The 18886-nt window shown below is 37.5% G+C and overlaps 1 protein-coding gene across 5 annotated transcripts in view; it reads left to right on the top strand.

The window, feature by feature from the left end:
• The window catches only part of gabra2a (gamma-aminobutyric acid type A receptor subunit alpha2a), a 120329-nt gene extending 110309 nt beyond the window's left edge, over positions 1-10020 (top strand). For all 5 annotated transcript variants that reach the window (XM_020054382.3, XM_020054381.2, XM_020054380.2 and 2 more), the window contains 4 exons: positions 730-873; positions 1080-1232; positions 3943-4145; positions 8266-10020. In XM_020054382.3, the coding sequence (XP_019909941.1) occupies positions 730-873; positions 1080-1232; positions 3943-4145; positions 8266-8571 (806 nt within the window). In that variant the 3' untranslated portion in view covers positions 8572-10020. The remainder of the gene's footprint in view (positions 1-729; positions 874-1079; positions 1233-3942; positions 4146-8265) is intronic.
• The last annotated feature ends 8866 nt before the right edge of the window (positions 10021-18886 follow it).

The following is an 18886-nucleotide window of genomic DNA, read 5'->3' as shown; positions in this document are numbered from 1 at the left end:
TGACTCACAAAAAAAAAAAATTCTGGCATCAATGTGCTGCCATAGAAATGTTTACAGCAACTGTACTTAGCTAATCTTTTGATCAATAGCTTTACGTGGGTTGTAAAGAAAAATATACACACATCTTTGTGATCCAGAGACACATTTTTGTGACAAGATACCTTTCAGAAAACAGCCACTGTCAACTTTGAACTAATTCACAGTTGACAACCTCCCTGTCTAGCATCCCCCCAGACAGAAATGTATAAAATTTTTGCTCAAACAGTTACAATAGATTATATGTACTATAAAAAAAATGTTTGTGTCTTTTGCTCTGCATTTTATTCTAAGGAAATGCAGAACACATCACCTTTGATTCAATTTCTTATACAAATGGATTCACAAGAGTCAGACAGACACAAAAAACAACAAAATACTTTTCTAGCAGAAACTAAAAAAGAGCTTATCTATAACATAATGTGATAACATCATGTCACCTTTTGGGTGATGCAGTCAATATGAGGGTCAACTTTTTACCTACATTATCAAAGATTAAAGTGGACACAGTGTTTTGTTTTGCACAAGCCTGGGCATAATTGCATCATTAAAGGCCTGTTGTTTATTTGTAGACCAAGACATGTTCCACATTTTTCTATTCATGTCCCTTCTTGAAAAACCTGCATAATCCCTATCTGTCTCTTGTTATGTAGGGGGCACAGAATTTACTCTTACTTTTATTAATCTCTGCAGATGCCTACACAATGGCGGAGGTGACATACATTTGGACCCAAAATGCATCAACGTCATTGGATGTAGCAGAGGAGGGATCAAGACTAAACCAGTATCACCTTCAGGGCCGTAGTGTTGGGACAGAGACCATTAAATCAAGCACTGGTTAGTCCAGACCAAAATAATCAAGCATTAGCATGCTCACATCAAATGTCTTTAGGTAAAGGATTGAAAAAGCACATACTAGTAGCAAGTTTTGAATCTGAGTAACCATACCAGGCTGACTGAAATCTCTTGAAACATTTGTGTACAAAGATAGAATTATTACACAATCTCATCTGTATGTTTTTCTATTTCTTCCCTGTTGTCAGGTGAATACACTGTCATGACAGCCCACTTTCACCTGAAGAGGAAGATTGGCTACTTTGTGATCCAGACTTACCTGCCCTGCATCATGACAGTGATCCTTTCCCAGGTCTCCTTCTGGCTCAACCGAGAGTCTGTGCCCGCCAGAACTGTATTTGGTGAGCCTTCGCATATTTGAAATGTCTCAAATATGTTTTAGTCTTTACAAATGCTGAACATTTTTGTCTATACAGTCAGTTAAAACATTTTTCCAATGGTAGTCCCTCCTCGTTTGTGGTCAAGAATGCTCCTCAAAGATTTGGTCAAAAACATCAATGATAAAAAAACATTCCATGTTATTTTATTTAAGACAAACTCTACAGTATGGTCAGAATTCTGGTCAGATGTTTAGCATTTCTTAAATTTTTCTCTGATTTGCTGTCTAATGTTTCACACACTCACACTCAATCCTTTTGGGGGCCCTAAGCAAAGCCTAATTTGGATACCCCTCTCACATGTCGGTCAGGGGCTCCCTATTGGTTGGAGGCCCCCTGCAGTCGGGGGCCCTAAGCAACCGCTTATGGTGCATGTGCCTAGAATCGGCCCTGCTCAGACCTCAGTTAAAACTTAAGTATCACTCACATAACCATCATAGAGCTGACAGGCCAATACTACAGTGCATCACAGACAAGTTAAACAAATCAAGAGGTCACAGCATGTTTATTACAATTGCCAAGTTGACCCCCAGTTTAAAGACCGACATGTCCGGCCAAGGACATGTCAGTCTTTAAACTGGGGCAGATATACACCGTCTGCATCTGCTCCATCATTTAGACTCATCTTATATTATCAGGGCTAATTACACACTGGAGCTCCAAATATTCACAGCCAGTTAGTTTGTTCACAGCTGTAATGACATGAAGATGATGTCCTGCGTCCAGCAGTAGTTTTTTTTAATAGGCCTTTTAGGGGAGAGGAATTGTAGCTTTTAATTGGCCTTGACATCACACTTTCACTTTAGTTATCAATTTAAACACAGACCACAGGCATATTAAGAATCATTCATCCTAAATGCCTGTAGTTGACCACTAAATAGCTATCATATTTAAAAGGGAAATGTATTTGTATACATTGTTGTTTTAAATTATTGTAGATTTCTACATTTCCATAGTTTAGAAAATTGTCTTTCCATCTATCCATTTATGCAATTTTTATTTCTATTTGAACGCATTAATAATAACATATAATAAGCTTGGCCTTTCCTACTTTTCTGGTCAACTCCCATACAAATTCAAGACTTGCAGGATACTTTGACTATTCTTTAAAATTGTTGAGCAGACACTCATACCCAGAGTTTGTAGTGCTCCCTCCATTTTCTAGTACACTGAAGAAATGTATTATGATTCAATTTAAAAAAAATAATAATCTTAATGAAACATTCCTTGAGACAGTCTTAATATTCATGTTAGGTTATTATAAGCATGTACCTTGTAACTGACCTTGGGTTTGTGATCATTGTCCTACTGTTGAATTTCATCCCAGGTTTGAGTTTTTTTTTTTTTTATGAAGCATGTTCTTTTAAGGACTACTTACATGATTTTCCACATCTTAAGATATAGGCTGATAATAATGATTTTTGACAACATTTTCCAAATAAGTTTCCAAGTAAGTTTAATCTACTATGATGAACAGAAGCTTGGTATTTGGATCCAACAATTCTTACCTGCAATTACAAAGCCTCACTGCCAGCTGCTGTTGGAACTAGTTCTTCATGGTTTTCCTCCCCTTCATTCCTTGATGCTACCATGCTGCTGCTGCTGTCATTGTAATATTAAAGTTTATCACTCTTCTCATGCTGCTGCTCAACAACTTTACTAAGGATGTTTGTCAAGGCCACATATTATATTATTTTTACAAATTCTTGCTTTTTTCATCTTGGCAGACATTTCTACTTTCCATTTTTATGTTTTGTTTCTTTAGCCAGCAAACTTCCACAGCTCAGATCTTTAGCTTACAAACCGGTAAGATCTAACGTTGCGCTCCCACAGTCACACATTGGTCAAGGCAAAATATGCATTATTGAATCAGAAAACAAATTATTTTTATCACATCAGTGTCAGCATAAATGTTCTCTTTACTAAATAGCATATAGCAAATCCACAGCAAAATTCTTAACATATTTGTATTTTTATTTTATTTTTATTCAATTATAAATATTCTTGTGGGTCTCTTGGGTCCCTATCACTGAATACCGTGGGAGTCACGTACAAGTTTGTGTGCTTTATTTTGAGGGACAGTTTCTGGGTGGTGTCTCGTAGTTTCAATTATTGATCCAACCATAATCACTCTGACATCAAAACACTTGGATAATATTTTTCCCCTTTTCCTAATTGGGGTATTTGTGATGCTTTATCACACCACATTCTGAAGAATGCTCTTAATTTCCCTTCAGATTCACAGACTGACCAATGATCCCTCAAGAGTGGGGATTTTATCCAGAAAATGTAACAGCAACTTGAATTGTTCACAGGTGTAGGTGAATGGTAACATAGTTGTGTCCTCATTGGGGAAATTTCATCTGTGTGAAATGGGAGGTTCCACAGCACATTGGTTGAATACTTATGTCAAAGAAACATTTGAAATTATTTAATTTTTCTTAGTAATATTTCCCAACATAAAACCAGTGTCATGTCAAAATAGTTTATTTTGAATTTCAGTGCTTGAAAATGCAATATCAAAAATAATGTCCAATTGTTAATTTTGTATGAGAGAATCAGGGGTCTGAGTACTTTTGGAAAGTACTGTATTTCTGAGCATTTGTATGGGGATTGTTTTTTTAATGTGTTTTCAAAGAACTCTTGTCTTTTTTCTTATTCTGTAATAACACAGGTGTGACTACTGTGCTCACAATGACAACTCTCAGTATCAGCGCCCGTAACTCTCTTCCGAAGGTGGCCTACGCTACAGCCATGGATTGGTTCATTGCGGTGTGCTACGCTTTTGTATTCTCTGCCCTCATCGAGTTTGCTACTGTCAACTACTTCACCAAAAGAGGCTGGGCCTGGGATGGCAAAAGTGTGGTGAACGTCAAGGTAACCATGACCACGGACAGTCGCACTTCACTGTTCATTTAATTGGTGTTACATGCAGACCTGCATTTAACTTAAACCAATCTTTATTATTGTACCACATTTACTATAAACGTTTCTATGTAATAAGAGGCATGTGACAACAGTGAACAACAGATAAAGACAATAGTGCTGAGCACTTTTTTGTGTTTTGATAAAATGAAGTTAACATAAATTTGGACTATAAAATAATGAAAGCCTTATTAACATTGTCTAAAGTGGAGGGAGGAATACAATAATTTAAGATAAAAGAGACGAAGAGCTGTGTATGGGTCCTTCAGAAGCAGTGGATAAAGGATCTGTAATCTCAAAGTGGAGGAGATTGATACATTTAAAGAATTTTTGCATTGTAATATAATAAAATGCTCATAATATATCTGCAATAATAGTGGAATGATGGTGTTTCACAAACTTTCATTCTTCTGAATTTTGTTTTGGTACATACAAAAGAAAATCCTAAAATGGCGATTTTCTGTTGGTCAGTAGAATCCACTCCGGTTTCTGCTGTCAAACAAAAAAGGTGTACCCCCTATCCTTCATCTGCAATATAAGGGCTGGACTCCATTTGCAAAGGGCTGAGGTTGTAGGGTTTAACAAGTGTATACTTTGCAAATGGAGTCAAGGGAAAAAGTTAATCTCTCTTCTAGCAATAACAAATTTGGCAAGCAGGATCCCATGCTGCTAAAATTCAACACAGTTCCCTCAATTTCTGTTCAAGTGAGAAAACAACCACTGAAGAGTGTAAGGAATAATGAATCTAATTTGCTTCGATATCCAAAAATATTGGGGGGTTTTTCTTGTTTTTAAGTGAAATATGTTTTTATACAGTTGCTGGTGAAATTAAGATAACTTCCACAAGGTGGGAGTAAATTAGGGATATATCTGTTTTTTAATTTCACAAGTGGTTCTGATGTTTGAATTCTGATTTAAGCTCATTATTCTCCCAACCTATTCTCCCCATTGTATTCCCCTATTCAGCGAGTGAGAGATGGTAATTGTGCGACCTGGTGTCAGAACATACAGTGCCTTCCATATTTTTTGGCACTCTAGGTAAATATGAACAAAAAAGGCTGTGAAAAATGTGATTGTTGTTTATCAGCTTTATCTTACAGTCATAATATCTAGTTAATCTCACCTTTAATGTAGTCAAAAGTGAAGAAAATTTTTCATCATCAAGAGATCAATTTATACAAATTATTGGCAGAATTATTGGCACCCCTGTATTTAGTACTTTGTGCACCCTTCCATCATTAAGATGACAGCTCTGGGTCATGTCCTGTAATGCTTGATTATTTGTTCAGGGATCCATTTTTGTGTGGATCCACCTCTGGTGTTTGGTGCCAAAAAGCTACATTTAGTATCATCAAACCATAGAACCTGGTTCCCATCAAACCAAACAATTATGTAATTCTCCAACTGTGATCCTTGGACATTTTTCTACCACCTTTGAACCATCCTTCTTACTGTGCATGGGGACAACATGTACGTGTCTTCTACTCAGGGTTATTGTAGCTCCAATTTCCACATTACTTAATTATTGCTCTAATAATAAAAATAGGTATTTTCAGGTGTGTAGATATCTTTTTTAGTCATTGCCTGATTTTATATGGTCAACAACCTTTTGTCTCATTGCATTTGGGTGTTCTGGCCTTTCCCACGTTGATTGATGACTACGGGAGTTTAGCCTGTGTGTCAGTTTATACACTCCAGTGAAATTGAATGTCATGGAGTTACCGAAGTCTCAGATTAAAGATTTGAGTTTTTGAGATTTTAGCTTTTTGGCCACTGGTTGTCAAAGTGGCACTATTGAGACAAAATCTGTCATGAAAATGTTGTACTATGGCTTGTCATTAATCTCAAATGTCCCAGACTAAATTTTTTCTTTAAAAAGTAAAACCTAAATATAAATACACATCTATGTGATTTTCTTCATTAGATCTTCTAATTGTGCCAATTATTCTGGAAGGCACTCTACACTCACCTAAAGGATTATTAGGAACACCATACCAATACTGTGTTTGACCCCCTTATGCCTTCAGAACTGCCTTAATTCTATGTGGCATTGATTCAACAAGGTGCTGAAAGCATTCTTTAGAAATGTTGGCCCATATTGATAGAATAGCATCTTGCAGTTGATGGAGATTTGTGGGATGCACATCCAGGGCACGAAGCTCCCGTTCCACCACATCCCAAAGATGCTCTATTGGGTTGAGATCTGGTGACTGTGGGGGCCATTTCTTGAACAGTGAACTCATTGTCATAAGGTCTGAGTATTTCACAATCTGCTTAGTTACTGGGATTTTTGAAATTTGAAATGATTCGAGCTTTGTGACATGGTGCATTATCCTGCTGGAAGTAGCCATCAGAGGATGGGTACATGGTGGTCATAAAGGGATGGACATGGTCAGAAACAATGCTCAGGTAGGCCGTGGCATTTAAACGATGCCCAATTGGCACTAAGGGGCCTAAAGTGTGCCAAGAAAACATCCCTCACACCATTAAACCACCACCAGCAGCCTGCAAAGCGGTAACAAGGCATGATGGATACATGTTCTCATTCTGTTTACGCCAAATTCTGACTCGACCATCTGAATGTCTCAACAGAAATCGAGACTCATCAGACCAGGCAACATTTTTCCAGTCTTCAACTGTCCAATTTTGGTGAGCTCGTGCAAATTGTAGCCTCTTTTTCCTATTTGTAGTAGAGATGAGTGGTACCGATGGGGTCTTCTGCTGTTGTAGCCCATCCGCCTCAAGGTTGTGCGTGTTGTGGCTTCACAAATGCTTAGCTGCATACCTCGGTTGTAACGAGTGGTAATTTCAGTCAAAGTAGCTCTTCTATCAGCTTGAATCAGTCGGCCCATTCTTCTCTGACCTCTAGCATCAACAAGGCATTGTTGTCCACAGGACTGCCGCATAATGGATGTTTTTCCCCTTTCACACCATTCTTTGTAAACCCTAGAAATGGTTGTGCGTGAAAATCCCAGTAACTGAGCAGATTGTGAAATACTCAGACCGGCCCGTCTGGCACCAACAACCATGCCACGCTCAAAATTGCTTAAATAACCTTTCTTTCCCATTCTGACATTCAGTTTGGAGTTCAGGAGATTGTTTTGACCAGGACCACACCCCTAAATGCATTGAAGCAACTACCATGTGATTGGTTGATTAGATAATTGCATTAATGAGAAATTTAACAGGTGTTCCTAATAATCCTTTAGGTGAGTGTATATAGCTAGCTATGTTTGTGTAAAGCATTTCATGTCTGTAAAATCACTGACTACTTGCTCGCTAGCACTCTAACTTTTTGGTTCAGGTAATGTTGAATGCTTGGGTTCAGATAATGTTGAACGTTCAACTTTTCTGAAATCTCATTTTTAATTGACCCAATCAAGCAGAAAACATATGTTTTTTGGTGTGAGCCAATAGGGTTAACCAATGTAGTCACTTTGTTTCACCCCCAAGTGGGCAGAGCGGCAAGGTTCTATTTAATAATGTATAGGAGACTTCCATAATTACACTTTCTAACCACAGCTCACATACAGTAGTCAGAGGAATGTGTGTGACAGTGCTACTACTTCACAAAAACGTTTCTAACTGAGCTGATTGCTGTCATATATATATTCACGACATGCTGGTTTGCAATATTGGTGATGTGTATAGGTGTTGTGTTGGGGAGGTAGAGATATCAACATTAATAATTACATTATAAATAGTGTATTTATTATGTAGCTCAAAAATAAAGATATTCCATTAACTCAGGTATTGACACCTTTCATGAAACTGAGCAAAAATGAATGCAAAAAATAAACAACACAGATAAGGAATATGAGGTTCAACAATATCTCAGAGACATTAAAATCTCACTTTAATGTTTTGCCTGTAAAGTAAACCTAAATTATATTGTGCTATGAGTGAGACACTGAGTATCGTTCTGGCACCTTGTTGAGGTGAGGTCTTATTTTTATGAGAGATACTAAGAAAATGAATGCAATAACAATTTCATAATTTTTGACCTCTTGCTTGTAGGGTCTTTTATTTAATTATAACCACTCTCTCTAATTTTATTTCTCTCCTCCAACAGAAGAAGGAGGTATCCGTCATGAAGAAAAACAACGCTTATGCCGTTGCTGTGGCAAACTATGCCCCAAACATCACTAAAGACCAAGGTAGCCTGCCCACCATCTCAAAGAGTGCCACCTCTGACACCAACAAGGCTAAACCAGAGGTTAAACCTGAGCAGAACAAGAAGACCTTCAACAGTGTTAGCAAAATTGACCGTATGTCCCGGATTATGTTCCCTGTTCTTTTTGGGGGTTTCAACCTGGTCTACTGGGCCACCTACCTGAACAGAGAACCAGTCATAAAAGACATGGTCCCATCAAAATGAATACAAAATATTTACTTTGCAAGGACACAGGACTCACTTTACACAGCCAACCCAGGACTGATTATCTGTGTGCTTTTAATGTGTGTGTTCGGCTAGTATGGTGGCTTTCTTTTGCCAGTGTGTTTATTACAAGGAAACAGCCAGGTACAGTAAATGATAACTAACAAGTTTAATTGTAATATGATTGAGAATTTATAAAGTTTGTAAAGAGGTTGACATTAACTTGACTGACTTTTGTTTATAATGACGTAAGGGTCTAAAATATTTACACAAATAGAGACAGCGCTGGTGCTTTACCTTCCACTTGAGGTTCTTATTAATGAACCTGAAAGAAATCAACTGCCAGGAATTCAGTCAACATAAAAAATAGTCACATTTTAATCATACTGTAACCTTTTATGAACTAGAAAGCACATGTATTAGAAAGCATAGACACCAATTTTCATTTTTTGCATAATTAACCCCACCCTACCCTTTATATTTATGAAAAAGCTTTTCTATATGCTAATTGGAATTACATTAATAAGTGGAAAATAAAGGCACATAAGTTATTTTGCACCATTCTTTTGCACCATCACAAAGTGTATACAGGTACTGTACTGTACATACATAGTGAGTGTTGATCATGCAGACCTCCACGTTACACAGCTAAAGTAAGTGTGAGTTCAGGGTTGGATCACTACTGTATTCCTATCGTAGCTTTTGTGAAGACTTACAGGCTCAAAGACACTGTGACAGAAGTGAAATGAATGGACACAAAGTGTCAGTGAAGCTTGCAGGAATGTTCTGTAATGTGTATATTTAATATCACTCTTATTTATTCAATATATATTTTTTGGTAGATTCATTTTATCACAATCAAGTATGTGATTTCTTGTTCTTATTTTATTTCTCATGCAACGTAGCATTCTTCTCTGATTCAGATCAAAGAACCCAGATACATAAGTGCTTTAGTCTCCATAGATTTTCTAATGAAATCCATCGTAGTACTTTATGTGAAAGTCTGCTCATTAACTGCTTGCAAAAAGTATGAAAATGTGTTTTTTTATTATGCTATTGATTAGTATTGATTAGTTTTATTGTTTATTGTCTCTGTTCTGAATTTTTTGACTCAACTCAATCATATGATCAAAGTGTTCGGTTTTAGCGGAGGGTGAGAGATCTGTGCAATGGCATTTCTATTGTTAAGAAATATGTAGTTTTGTGGAATGTGTTACAGTGTTGTATAAACATTTAGTATACGTAAAGGTGTGGCACAAAATATTTAAACTTCATCATGATAATTCACTCAATGAAATCACAATGGTAACAATTTTTTCAATATGAATTTTTAGCTTTTACTGGATGTCCGAGAATTGTTGTTACTATCATATTTTTTCATGGTGATATTGTTGTCAAAATCACAGAAAATAGTTAATCTATTTTTAAATAAAATGCGCACAAACACACCGTCTGTTTTATCTTCATTCTCTTTGAAACTGTCGCATTGAACGGAAAATGGTGTCCCGTGAGTATGCATTACCATATGAAACACATTTCAGTTTGACATTGCAGAAATAGCACAAACTGTCCAATGCATATCATGAGCTGAAAGCAATATAAACTTTCAGAGGTCAACCAAATTACAAATGTCATCTTAAAACAGATAACCACAAAGAACTGGGAGAGTTTTTGAAAGGGCATATATATATATATCTTAGGTAGATAATAGGTAACAAAAATATCCTACATATAATACATATTTAAGCTAGAATTCTTAATTTCTACATATATTTTTATGACTGTTAAAGAATATAACATTTGCCACATGAGCTTATTCCACCTGGGGACAGTGGCTGAATCACAGATCTAAATCAAAGAAACAATCACTTGTATTACTGCGCCTCACCAACACATCTCTTTATAAATTATATTATATAGAAGATGTCATGCTGTTTGAAACTCCCAAATGCAAAAATCCAAGGAAACTGTAACTTTACACATCAGCTAGCTCTGTTATACATAGTAATGTAGAATACACACACTCACACACACACCTTAGGCAGCCTCAGCACTCCCGGAGGCCAACATACAAGTCAGCAGTAGGACTTATGCTGCCCAAGTCCCACAGCTGCTAAAATCCTAACACTGCTGAAATCCCCAAACGGGTGAACACCTAGTGCTGCCGAAATGCCCACAATCGATATCAGAGCAAACTATACAGTATAGTGCTTTGACAAAAACAGCAAGCAGTGCATAGTCTGTCAGCAGAATTATTGCACTGTATGAATCTTTCTTTCTGCTCACCCTTTATCCCTGAACCACCTCTCTCCTTACCTGTTTAAGTGTTTGTCGGCTTAAAAATGTGTCGACTGCAAACTCCAATGATATTGACCTACCTAAAAACACCATGTAGGTCTAGATATTAGCCATAAATGGATAAAGCAACTATAAGTCAAAGGCTACATTCAAGACCTGTTCAGTCCTTTCGCATCATTGGAAAGTGTAAAATGATTCTTGACAGAGTTGACGAACTATGGGTAAGTGATAGGGCCCTCTATAACATAGTTAACATGAATATTAACATAGAGTGATACAAGATATAATTCATTCTGTGTAATCTAAATATACACTTTGAATCTTTACAAATCATTACAGGAGTCCAATATACTGCACACAGTGGAGAATTTAATTGACTTTGCATGATATATATTGGTTTAAATGACCTTAGATAACATATATAGTTTTAATTTGGAGTAGAGGTGTTGGATCAGTTTACTTATTTTTTTTAATGGGAGGACCTGATCTGAGATCATCACTCCTACTCTGAGATGCGTTCTGAATACATGTAAAAAAATTATATATATCATACAAATACACTCACACATACAATATGCACTAAGGAAGCCATGGTTTTGATGGTAACAGTATGCTGGAGCAGGGCCTGTTGTGATGTTGGACTGTGCTGTCCATCAGAAAAGTTAGGAAAACATATCTCTACAAATAATTAACCCCACCATGTTTTCTTTTGAAGCACATGAAACATAAGGACTACAAAACACAAGACATCATAATGGGTGTTCACAGGCTTACACAGAAAGATTGAGACACACAAAAATGCACACCCACTCTCTCAGAACTGCTTACATTTGCCCACACACATAGACACAAGCCCCCTGGCCTTAAGAGGAAACATAAACTGCCTTGCCTATTTGTTTAAGGTGGACCTCTGAAGGCCTGCCTATTGCCAGTGGTCAGAGCTGTCTAGTGTCATCAGAAATCTCTGCTCTGCTCTTGTATTCAACTTTGCCCCCTTAACTGTTCAGCCTGTGTCTGTCTACAAATGTCAAGGGAGCTTTATTAATACTGCCATGAACTCAAAAGCATAGGTGCTTTCAATTGAAAATACACATACAGTACAAGTCAAAGGTTTGGACACACCAACTAATTCAAGGGTATTTCTTAATTTTTACTATTATGATGAAGTAACCAAAAACAATTTATACTTTAGATTGTTCAAAGTAGCCTCCCTTTTCCTTGATTACAGCTTTCCAGACACTTGGCCTTCTCTCAACCAGGTTCATAAGGCACACACGTGGAATGCTTTTCCAACAGTCTTGAAAGAGTTTTCACATATACTGGGCCTTTTTGGCTGCTCTTCCTTCACTCTGTGGTCCAACTCATTACATAACATCTCAATTGGTGAATGTGGAAGCCAGGTCATCTGATTCAGCACCTTTACTCCTTCTTGGTCAATTAGCCCTTACACAGCCTGGAGGTTTATTTTGGGTCATTGCCCTGTTGGAAAAAAAAAAGATCCTATAAACGCAAACCAGATGGGATGGCATATTGCTGCAGAATGCTGTGGTAGCCACGCTGATTGAGTGTTCCTTGAATTCTAAATAAATCATGAAAGTGTCACCAGCAAAACAACCCCACACAGTCACACCTCCTCCACCATAATTCACAGTGGGAACCATACATGCAGAGATCATACTTCACCCGCTCTGCTTCTCACAAAGACATGGGAGTTGTGACCAAAAATCCCATATTTGGACTGATCCGACCACAGACAAATTTCCACCAGTCTTGCCCTAAGCAAGTCTCTTCTTATTTTTGTCCTTTAGTAGTGTTTTTGCAGCAATTTGATCATGATGGCCTGATTCATGCAGTCTCCTCTGAACAGTTTATGTTAGGATGTGTCTGTTCACTAATGAACTTATCCTCTGTAGCACCAATTTCTGAGGCCTGATAAATCGGGGTATTTCTTTCCTCTGATGGTCCCCAAGAGTGTCAGTTCCATCATAGCGCTTGATGGTTTTTGCAACTGCGCTTGAAGATAGTTTCAAAGTACAGGAAATATTCTGGATTGACAGACCTTCGTATCTTAAATTAATGATAAAATGTAGTTTTTTTCTTTGCTTATTTATGCTGTTCTTGCCAAATGGACTACTGCATTACAGAAATATTCATGGTATTTTCTATACCAACCCTACCTTTTCATTACACACCTCAAACGCATTTTAAGAAGGAAAGAAATTCCATAAATTAAGTTTTAACAAGGCACACCAGACTTTAAAGGCATTGATAAACCTATTTATAAAACTAATTTTAAAAACAAAAGCAGACAACTATATAAATAAGCTATCTACCTGCAACGGATATCCTTCCAAATACTGGAAAACAGTAAAAAAACAAACACACATCCATAACATATAGTGTTGGACTCAGCACTTATTACTGATCAAAATGCAAGTGTGAATGCCTTTAATAGCGACTTTATTGCAGCAGGTGAACCTTTTGAAATAAAAATCCTACCTCAAATGACAAAGCAATAAATGATTGATAATTATGCAGGAACACTTGTTTTAAGAGGTTTTGCTGAGTCTGTTCACTGAAAAAGAGGTCCAATGCTAGTCATAGACACTAAGAAAACCACAGATAACCACTGATATGTTAGATCCAGGCTTATTGGTTATTGCTGCTCCAATTATTTCTGGAGATCTAACGCATACATTTAATAAACATTTTTAGGGGGATTATCCCTAAAGTCTGGAAAAATGCTCATGTGCTCCCACTCCCATATCTCTAAATTGTCATCCCCTGATAAAATCCTAGAGGCATTGGTAAATATACAGTTGATTTCATCAGAAAATTTCATTTTGAACAGCTGGTTTTAGACCTGGGCACAGTACTATCACACCAACTACACTGATGGTAAACTATATTGTCAAATGACTTAGATGAGAAATTAAGCTGTGTTGACTGTTTGTTGACCTGTTGAAAGCTTTCAGTACAGTAGATAATTTAATCTTATCAAAAAAGCTGTCTTCATTATACCTGGCCAAGGACACTTGCCCCTGGTTTCAAAATGACCTTAGTGACAGAACAAAGGCTATTGTAGCTGATGGAATTTAATCTAGATTTCTTGTCCACAAAGAAGTTTCACATGGTTCAATTTTGGGTCATATATTGTTCACTCTAAACATCAATGATGTAACTCTGTAAAAAAAACTTTTATTTATTATTTATGACACAGTATAATATGTTACGGCTCCCTGTCTTGAACAAGCTGTTGCCCACCTGCAGTCCAACTATTTAAAAATCACTAATGGACCGTAGGCTGGTACCAAATGCAAATTAAAATGATACTGTTGTTTATCAGGTGGATCTTACTCTCAAAAATGGAGAGAAATCAAACCTATATTTGAGGAAAACCTTCAAGAAAAATATAAAAAATATAAATTCTCAAAAGCATGTGTCACAATTATTGGCACCCTTAGAAATTCTTACAAGCCAAATACAAAATAAGTATCTTTCCATTGATACATATCTTTGTTAATCTCAGTCAGTAGGACCTTTAAAGTGGTCATCCATTACCTCCAGTTTCACTGGGGTATGACAATTAGGGGCCAAACCCTGTAGTCATCTTTCAACATGGGGAAGGTTGGAGAACACATTAAATTAGACAAAACCTTCAAATTACATAACGGCCAAATTAAAAAGGAAAAAATAACTATTGTGACATGCCTGAAAGCACCCATCTCCACTATTAGGGCAAAAATAACAGCATCAGGTCTAAAACCTCTTGATGCAGTCTATCATACAGCTTTGTGTTTTAATACTGGTGTGAAATTTTGCACATATTATTGTCTTTTATACACTTAGGTTGGCTTGAACTCCCTGACTTCCAGAAGGGCCAGATATTTGTTGATGTTAGAATATATGGCCGTAATATAGGGACATCAGATCTATCTCTCAGGAATGATTACTCCTAGAGATAACGCAAGCATATTCAGAATTTGTTAAAACTGTTTTTTGTTATGGAATCCCACCCAGAATGACTTTCATCTAGACATTTGAGTGCCTATAAGGGAAAACGGATAATGGATCAATTATATTTTTGTTGTTCATTTTGAGAAGGAGGGTTTAAGAGATAAAAACATTTTAAATTATAGATCACAGTTGGAAAATTGCAGACGTTTGTTGAATCTTAGGACCACCATGTTCCTAAAAAGAAAATGTTTGGCCAGAATAAATCCTCTACTCTCATCAAGACATGAACATCAGCAACTTCAGTTTGCAAAACATTGTCACTTTGACTGAAACGAGTTCTTTTAAGATTAGAAACATGGCTTTTGTAGAGCTATTTGAAGTGTATCATCAATCCGATAAAAAACAAAGCTTTCTTAGCCTTTTTCACTTATCATTATCAACGGACCCCAAAAATCATCTGGGTTGGAACTGTAACATTATCATAAAGCACACACTGCAAACAACCTTAAACCGCAATCACCACTGTGAACATCTACAGTACACTGGCCACACAGTGAACACAACAGGTCCAAAACCAGATACAGAATGCAGTTCTTCCTAAGCTGTCTTTGTAAACAAGCCATAAACAGTGAAGTATGATCAATATGGGACAAGATGGCGCCAAACATAATCCACTGAACCCTTTGCCAGAGGAGACATGATCTCAAGATCCAAAGATGAGTAACGTCGTCTTCAAAGAGACCTCAGTGCAGTTTGTCTGTTTACCTACCCACAAGCTCTCTGTACTGTCCTTTTGGAAGAATTAGGTGTGAAACCTATCAGAAAATATTAACAAAGATTACACAGACTACTGCAGTTATTTGCCAGTTAATTTAACCCTGAAGAAGATAATATCATAAAAAAAAATAACTAGGCTTTCCATCTCCCTCTATGTTGTCACACACTATCAGTCGCATCTTCCCCACCCTACACTCTTACTTCTTGACTCCTTCTTGTATTGTCAGCCTTCATCACTCATATAATGTACTTGCTGCCCCTATAAACAAGATATATTAGAAATCAAGGTAGTCTAAAGGTTTGATTAAAAAAATTACTTTTCTGTCTTTTGAGATGGGCAGTGAGAGACACAGAAAGACACAGCTCTGGTGAAGAGAGAAAATGAAGAGGAAACAGAGATGGAATAACCCAAGAGATGTGAGAATCCCCTTTAAAGACATGCCAGTCAGGCATGAACAAGGTGTTGATACAGTTGCCTAGCAACAGAGAATAGGTCCTGAACAGAAGCTTTGATGTTAAAAGTGAACGCCCACTTTGAGTATGGATCTGGATTATCATTGGGATAATTTCATAAGATAAGACAGAAGAGAGGCAAAAAGTCATCCATCAAACAGATATGCTTTACTGACTGCTGAGTGGGTAAAGAAGTGTTTAGTCATCTGAAGGTAACCACAGCGGCTAAGCTACTCTTCCTATTATCATCAAAGAACTTGTTCAGGCTTTACTTACCATGGCCTCCTCTGCAGGGTCTTCCTCCAAGGAGATGAGACATCTATTAAGATGGATGGTATTTTGTAACCATACAGTCATCTCATAGACTGGTGGTGCCAAAACCATTTTAAAAGCATATCCGCTTTTCAATATCACCGCATTTTGCTCTGTAACAGAAAAGGATAATGGATAACTTTCAAGCTGACATTTAAAGAGTGTGTGTGGAGCCAAATCCCGCTTCACATTTTCTTTGCCCATGCCAAGGTGTCCTTATGTATAACTACCTAAGCTACCTGTTGGCCAAACAGATCAGTAGCTTTGTTTGGTTGTAGGAGAGAGTCTCCGATATAAGCAGACGATTCAGAGCAGTTTGGAATGCTAATGGGTGGCATCGCCATGGTGACACACAGTTCTATCCTGTTATTTCACTGACAACTTTTGAAGTGTGTTTACTCTCTCCTGCCTTGGCAGCAGCTAGTATCACTGCAGCATTGGCAGAGATAACCACAGTATTTTTTTTTAAATTAACTAGTGGGAAATTGGTTCTTTTCATATTCTTTCACATTCTACAGATTATTCAGTATGTTTGATGAATAATTCATGAAGAGCTGTTGCATGGAATATCATTATTTAACTGGTTAAATAAACAAACGGGGAAAACCAACAGTGCTATAGGACAGATGTACCATTACTATTTATTGATTGTGCAGGAACATGGGTTTTACTGGGATTTACTGGGAAGCTATTTCATTATATATCATTCAAGGTCTGGTTTTAAAGGTAGGCTAAATATGATTTACTCTGCTTCTAAAGTACCGGAAAATTTAATTATGTATGTATTTTAAGTAAACAAGTATATTATCAAATGTTTCTATGATTTTGCATCAGGATCCAGCCTTTCTATTCAATTGTGCCAGTGACAGGGAAATCATAGCATTTTCTTCTGCGACACACTTCAGTTAAAAATAGTAATGACAATCGTTTTTTCATTGAAAACACAATGAACGTTATGAAAGTAGTCATAACATGGTTCATCAAGCAATTTAATTCTCTAGATGTGTTAGATGTGCACCACATACATCTTTAAAGACCATGGTTAGCTGAAAATACTGAAGTTATCAGGCAGTGTAGAAGTGGAATAGAGTTATAGCTGCATGACGTTAGATGACATTATAATAGACTCATTAGAACGTTTGAACATGAAAAAAATACGTACATTTCCATTCTCTTCAGCTTTGGTCCTGAGCCGCTCATCAGGGGCCTTAATATACAGTATGGAGAACAATGTATTTGATACATTGCCAATTTTGCAGGTTTTCCTACTTACAAAGCATGTAGAGGTCTGTCATTTTTATCATAGGTACTCTTCAACTGTGAGTGACGGAATCTAAAACAAAAATCCAGAAAATCACATTGTATGATTTTTAAGAAATTAATTTGCATTTTATTGCATGACATAAGTATTTGATCACCTACCAACTAGTAAGAATTCTGGCTCTCACAGACATATTAGCTTTTCTCTAAGAAGCCCTCCTGATCTCTACTCATTACCTGTATTAACTGCACCTGTTTGAACTTGTTACCTTTCTAAAAGACACCTGTCCACACACTCAATCAAACAAACTCCAAGCTCTCCACAATGGCCAAGACCAGAGAGCTGTGTAAGGAAATCAGGGATAAAAATTGTAGATCTGCACAAGGCTGGGATGGGCTACAGGACAATAGGAAAGCAGCTTGACGCAATTATTAGAAAATGGAAGAAGTTCAAGATGATGGTCAATATCCCTCGGTCTGGGGCTCCCATTAGTAACACACTACGCCGTCATGGATTAATATTCTGCAGCACACGCAAGGTCCCCCTGCTCAAGCCAGCGCATGTCCAGGCCTGTCTGAAGTTTGCCTATGACCATCTGGATGATCCACAGGAGGAATGGGAGAAGGTCATGTGGTCTGATGAGACAAAAAAAGCTTTTTGGTCTAAACTCCGCTTGCCGTGTTTGGAGGAAGAAGAAGGATGAGTACAACCCCAAGAACACCATCCCAACCATGAAGCATGCAGGTGGAAACATCATTCTTTAGGGATGCTTTTCTGCAAAGGGGACAGGACGACTGCACCGTATTGAGGGGAGGATGGATAGGGCCATGTATCGTGAGATCTTGGCCAACAACTTCCTTCGATCATTAAGAGCATTGAAGATGGGTCATGTCTGGGTCTTCCAGCATGACAACGACCCGAAACACACAGCCAGGGCAACTAAGGAGTGGCTCCGTAAGAAGCATCTCAAGGTCCTGGAGTGGCCTAGCCAGTCTCCAGACCTGAACCCAAAAGAAAATCTTTGGAGGGCGCTGAAAGTCCGTATTGCCCAGTGACAGTCCCGAAACCAGAAGGATCTGGAGAAGGTCTGTATGGAGGAGTGGGCCAAAATCCCTGCTGCAGTGGTCAAGAACTACAGGAAACGTATGATCTCTCTAATTGCAAACAAAGTTTTCTGTACCAAATATTGAGTTCTGCTTTTCTGATGTATCAAATACTTATGTCATGCAATGAAATGCAAATGAATTACTTAATCAT

The sequence above is a fragment of the Esox lucius genome, chromosome 15 (genome assembly GCF_011004845.1).
Source record: "Esox lucius isolate fEsoLuc1 chromosome 15, fEsoLuc1.pri, whole genome shotgun sequence".
Classification (NCBI taxonomy): domain Eukaryota; kingdom Metazoa; phylum Chordata; class Actinopteri; order Esociformes; family Esocidae; genus Esox; species Esox lucius.
This window is presented reverse-complemented; position numbering and strand designations above follow the sequence as displayed.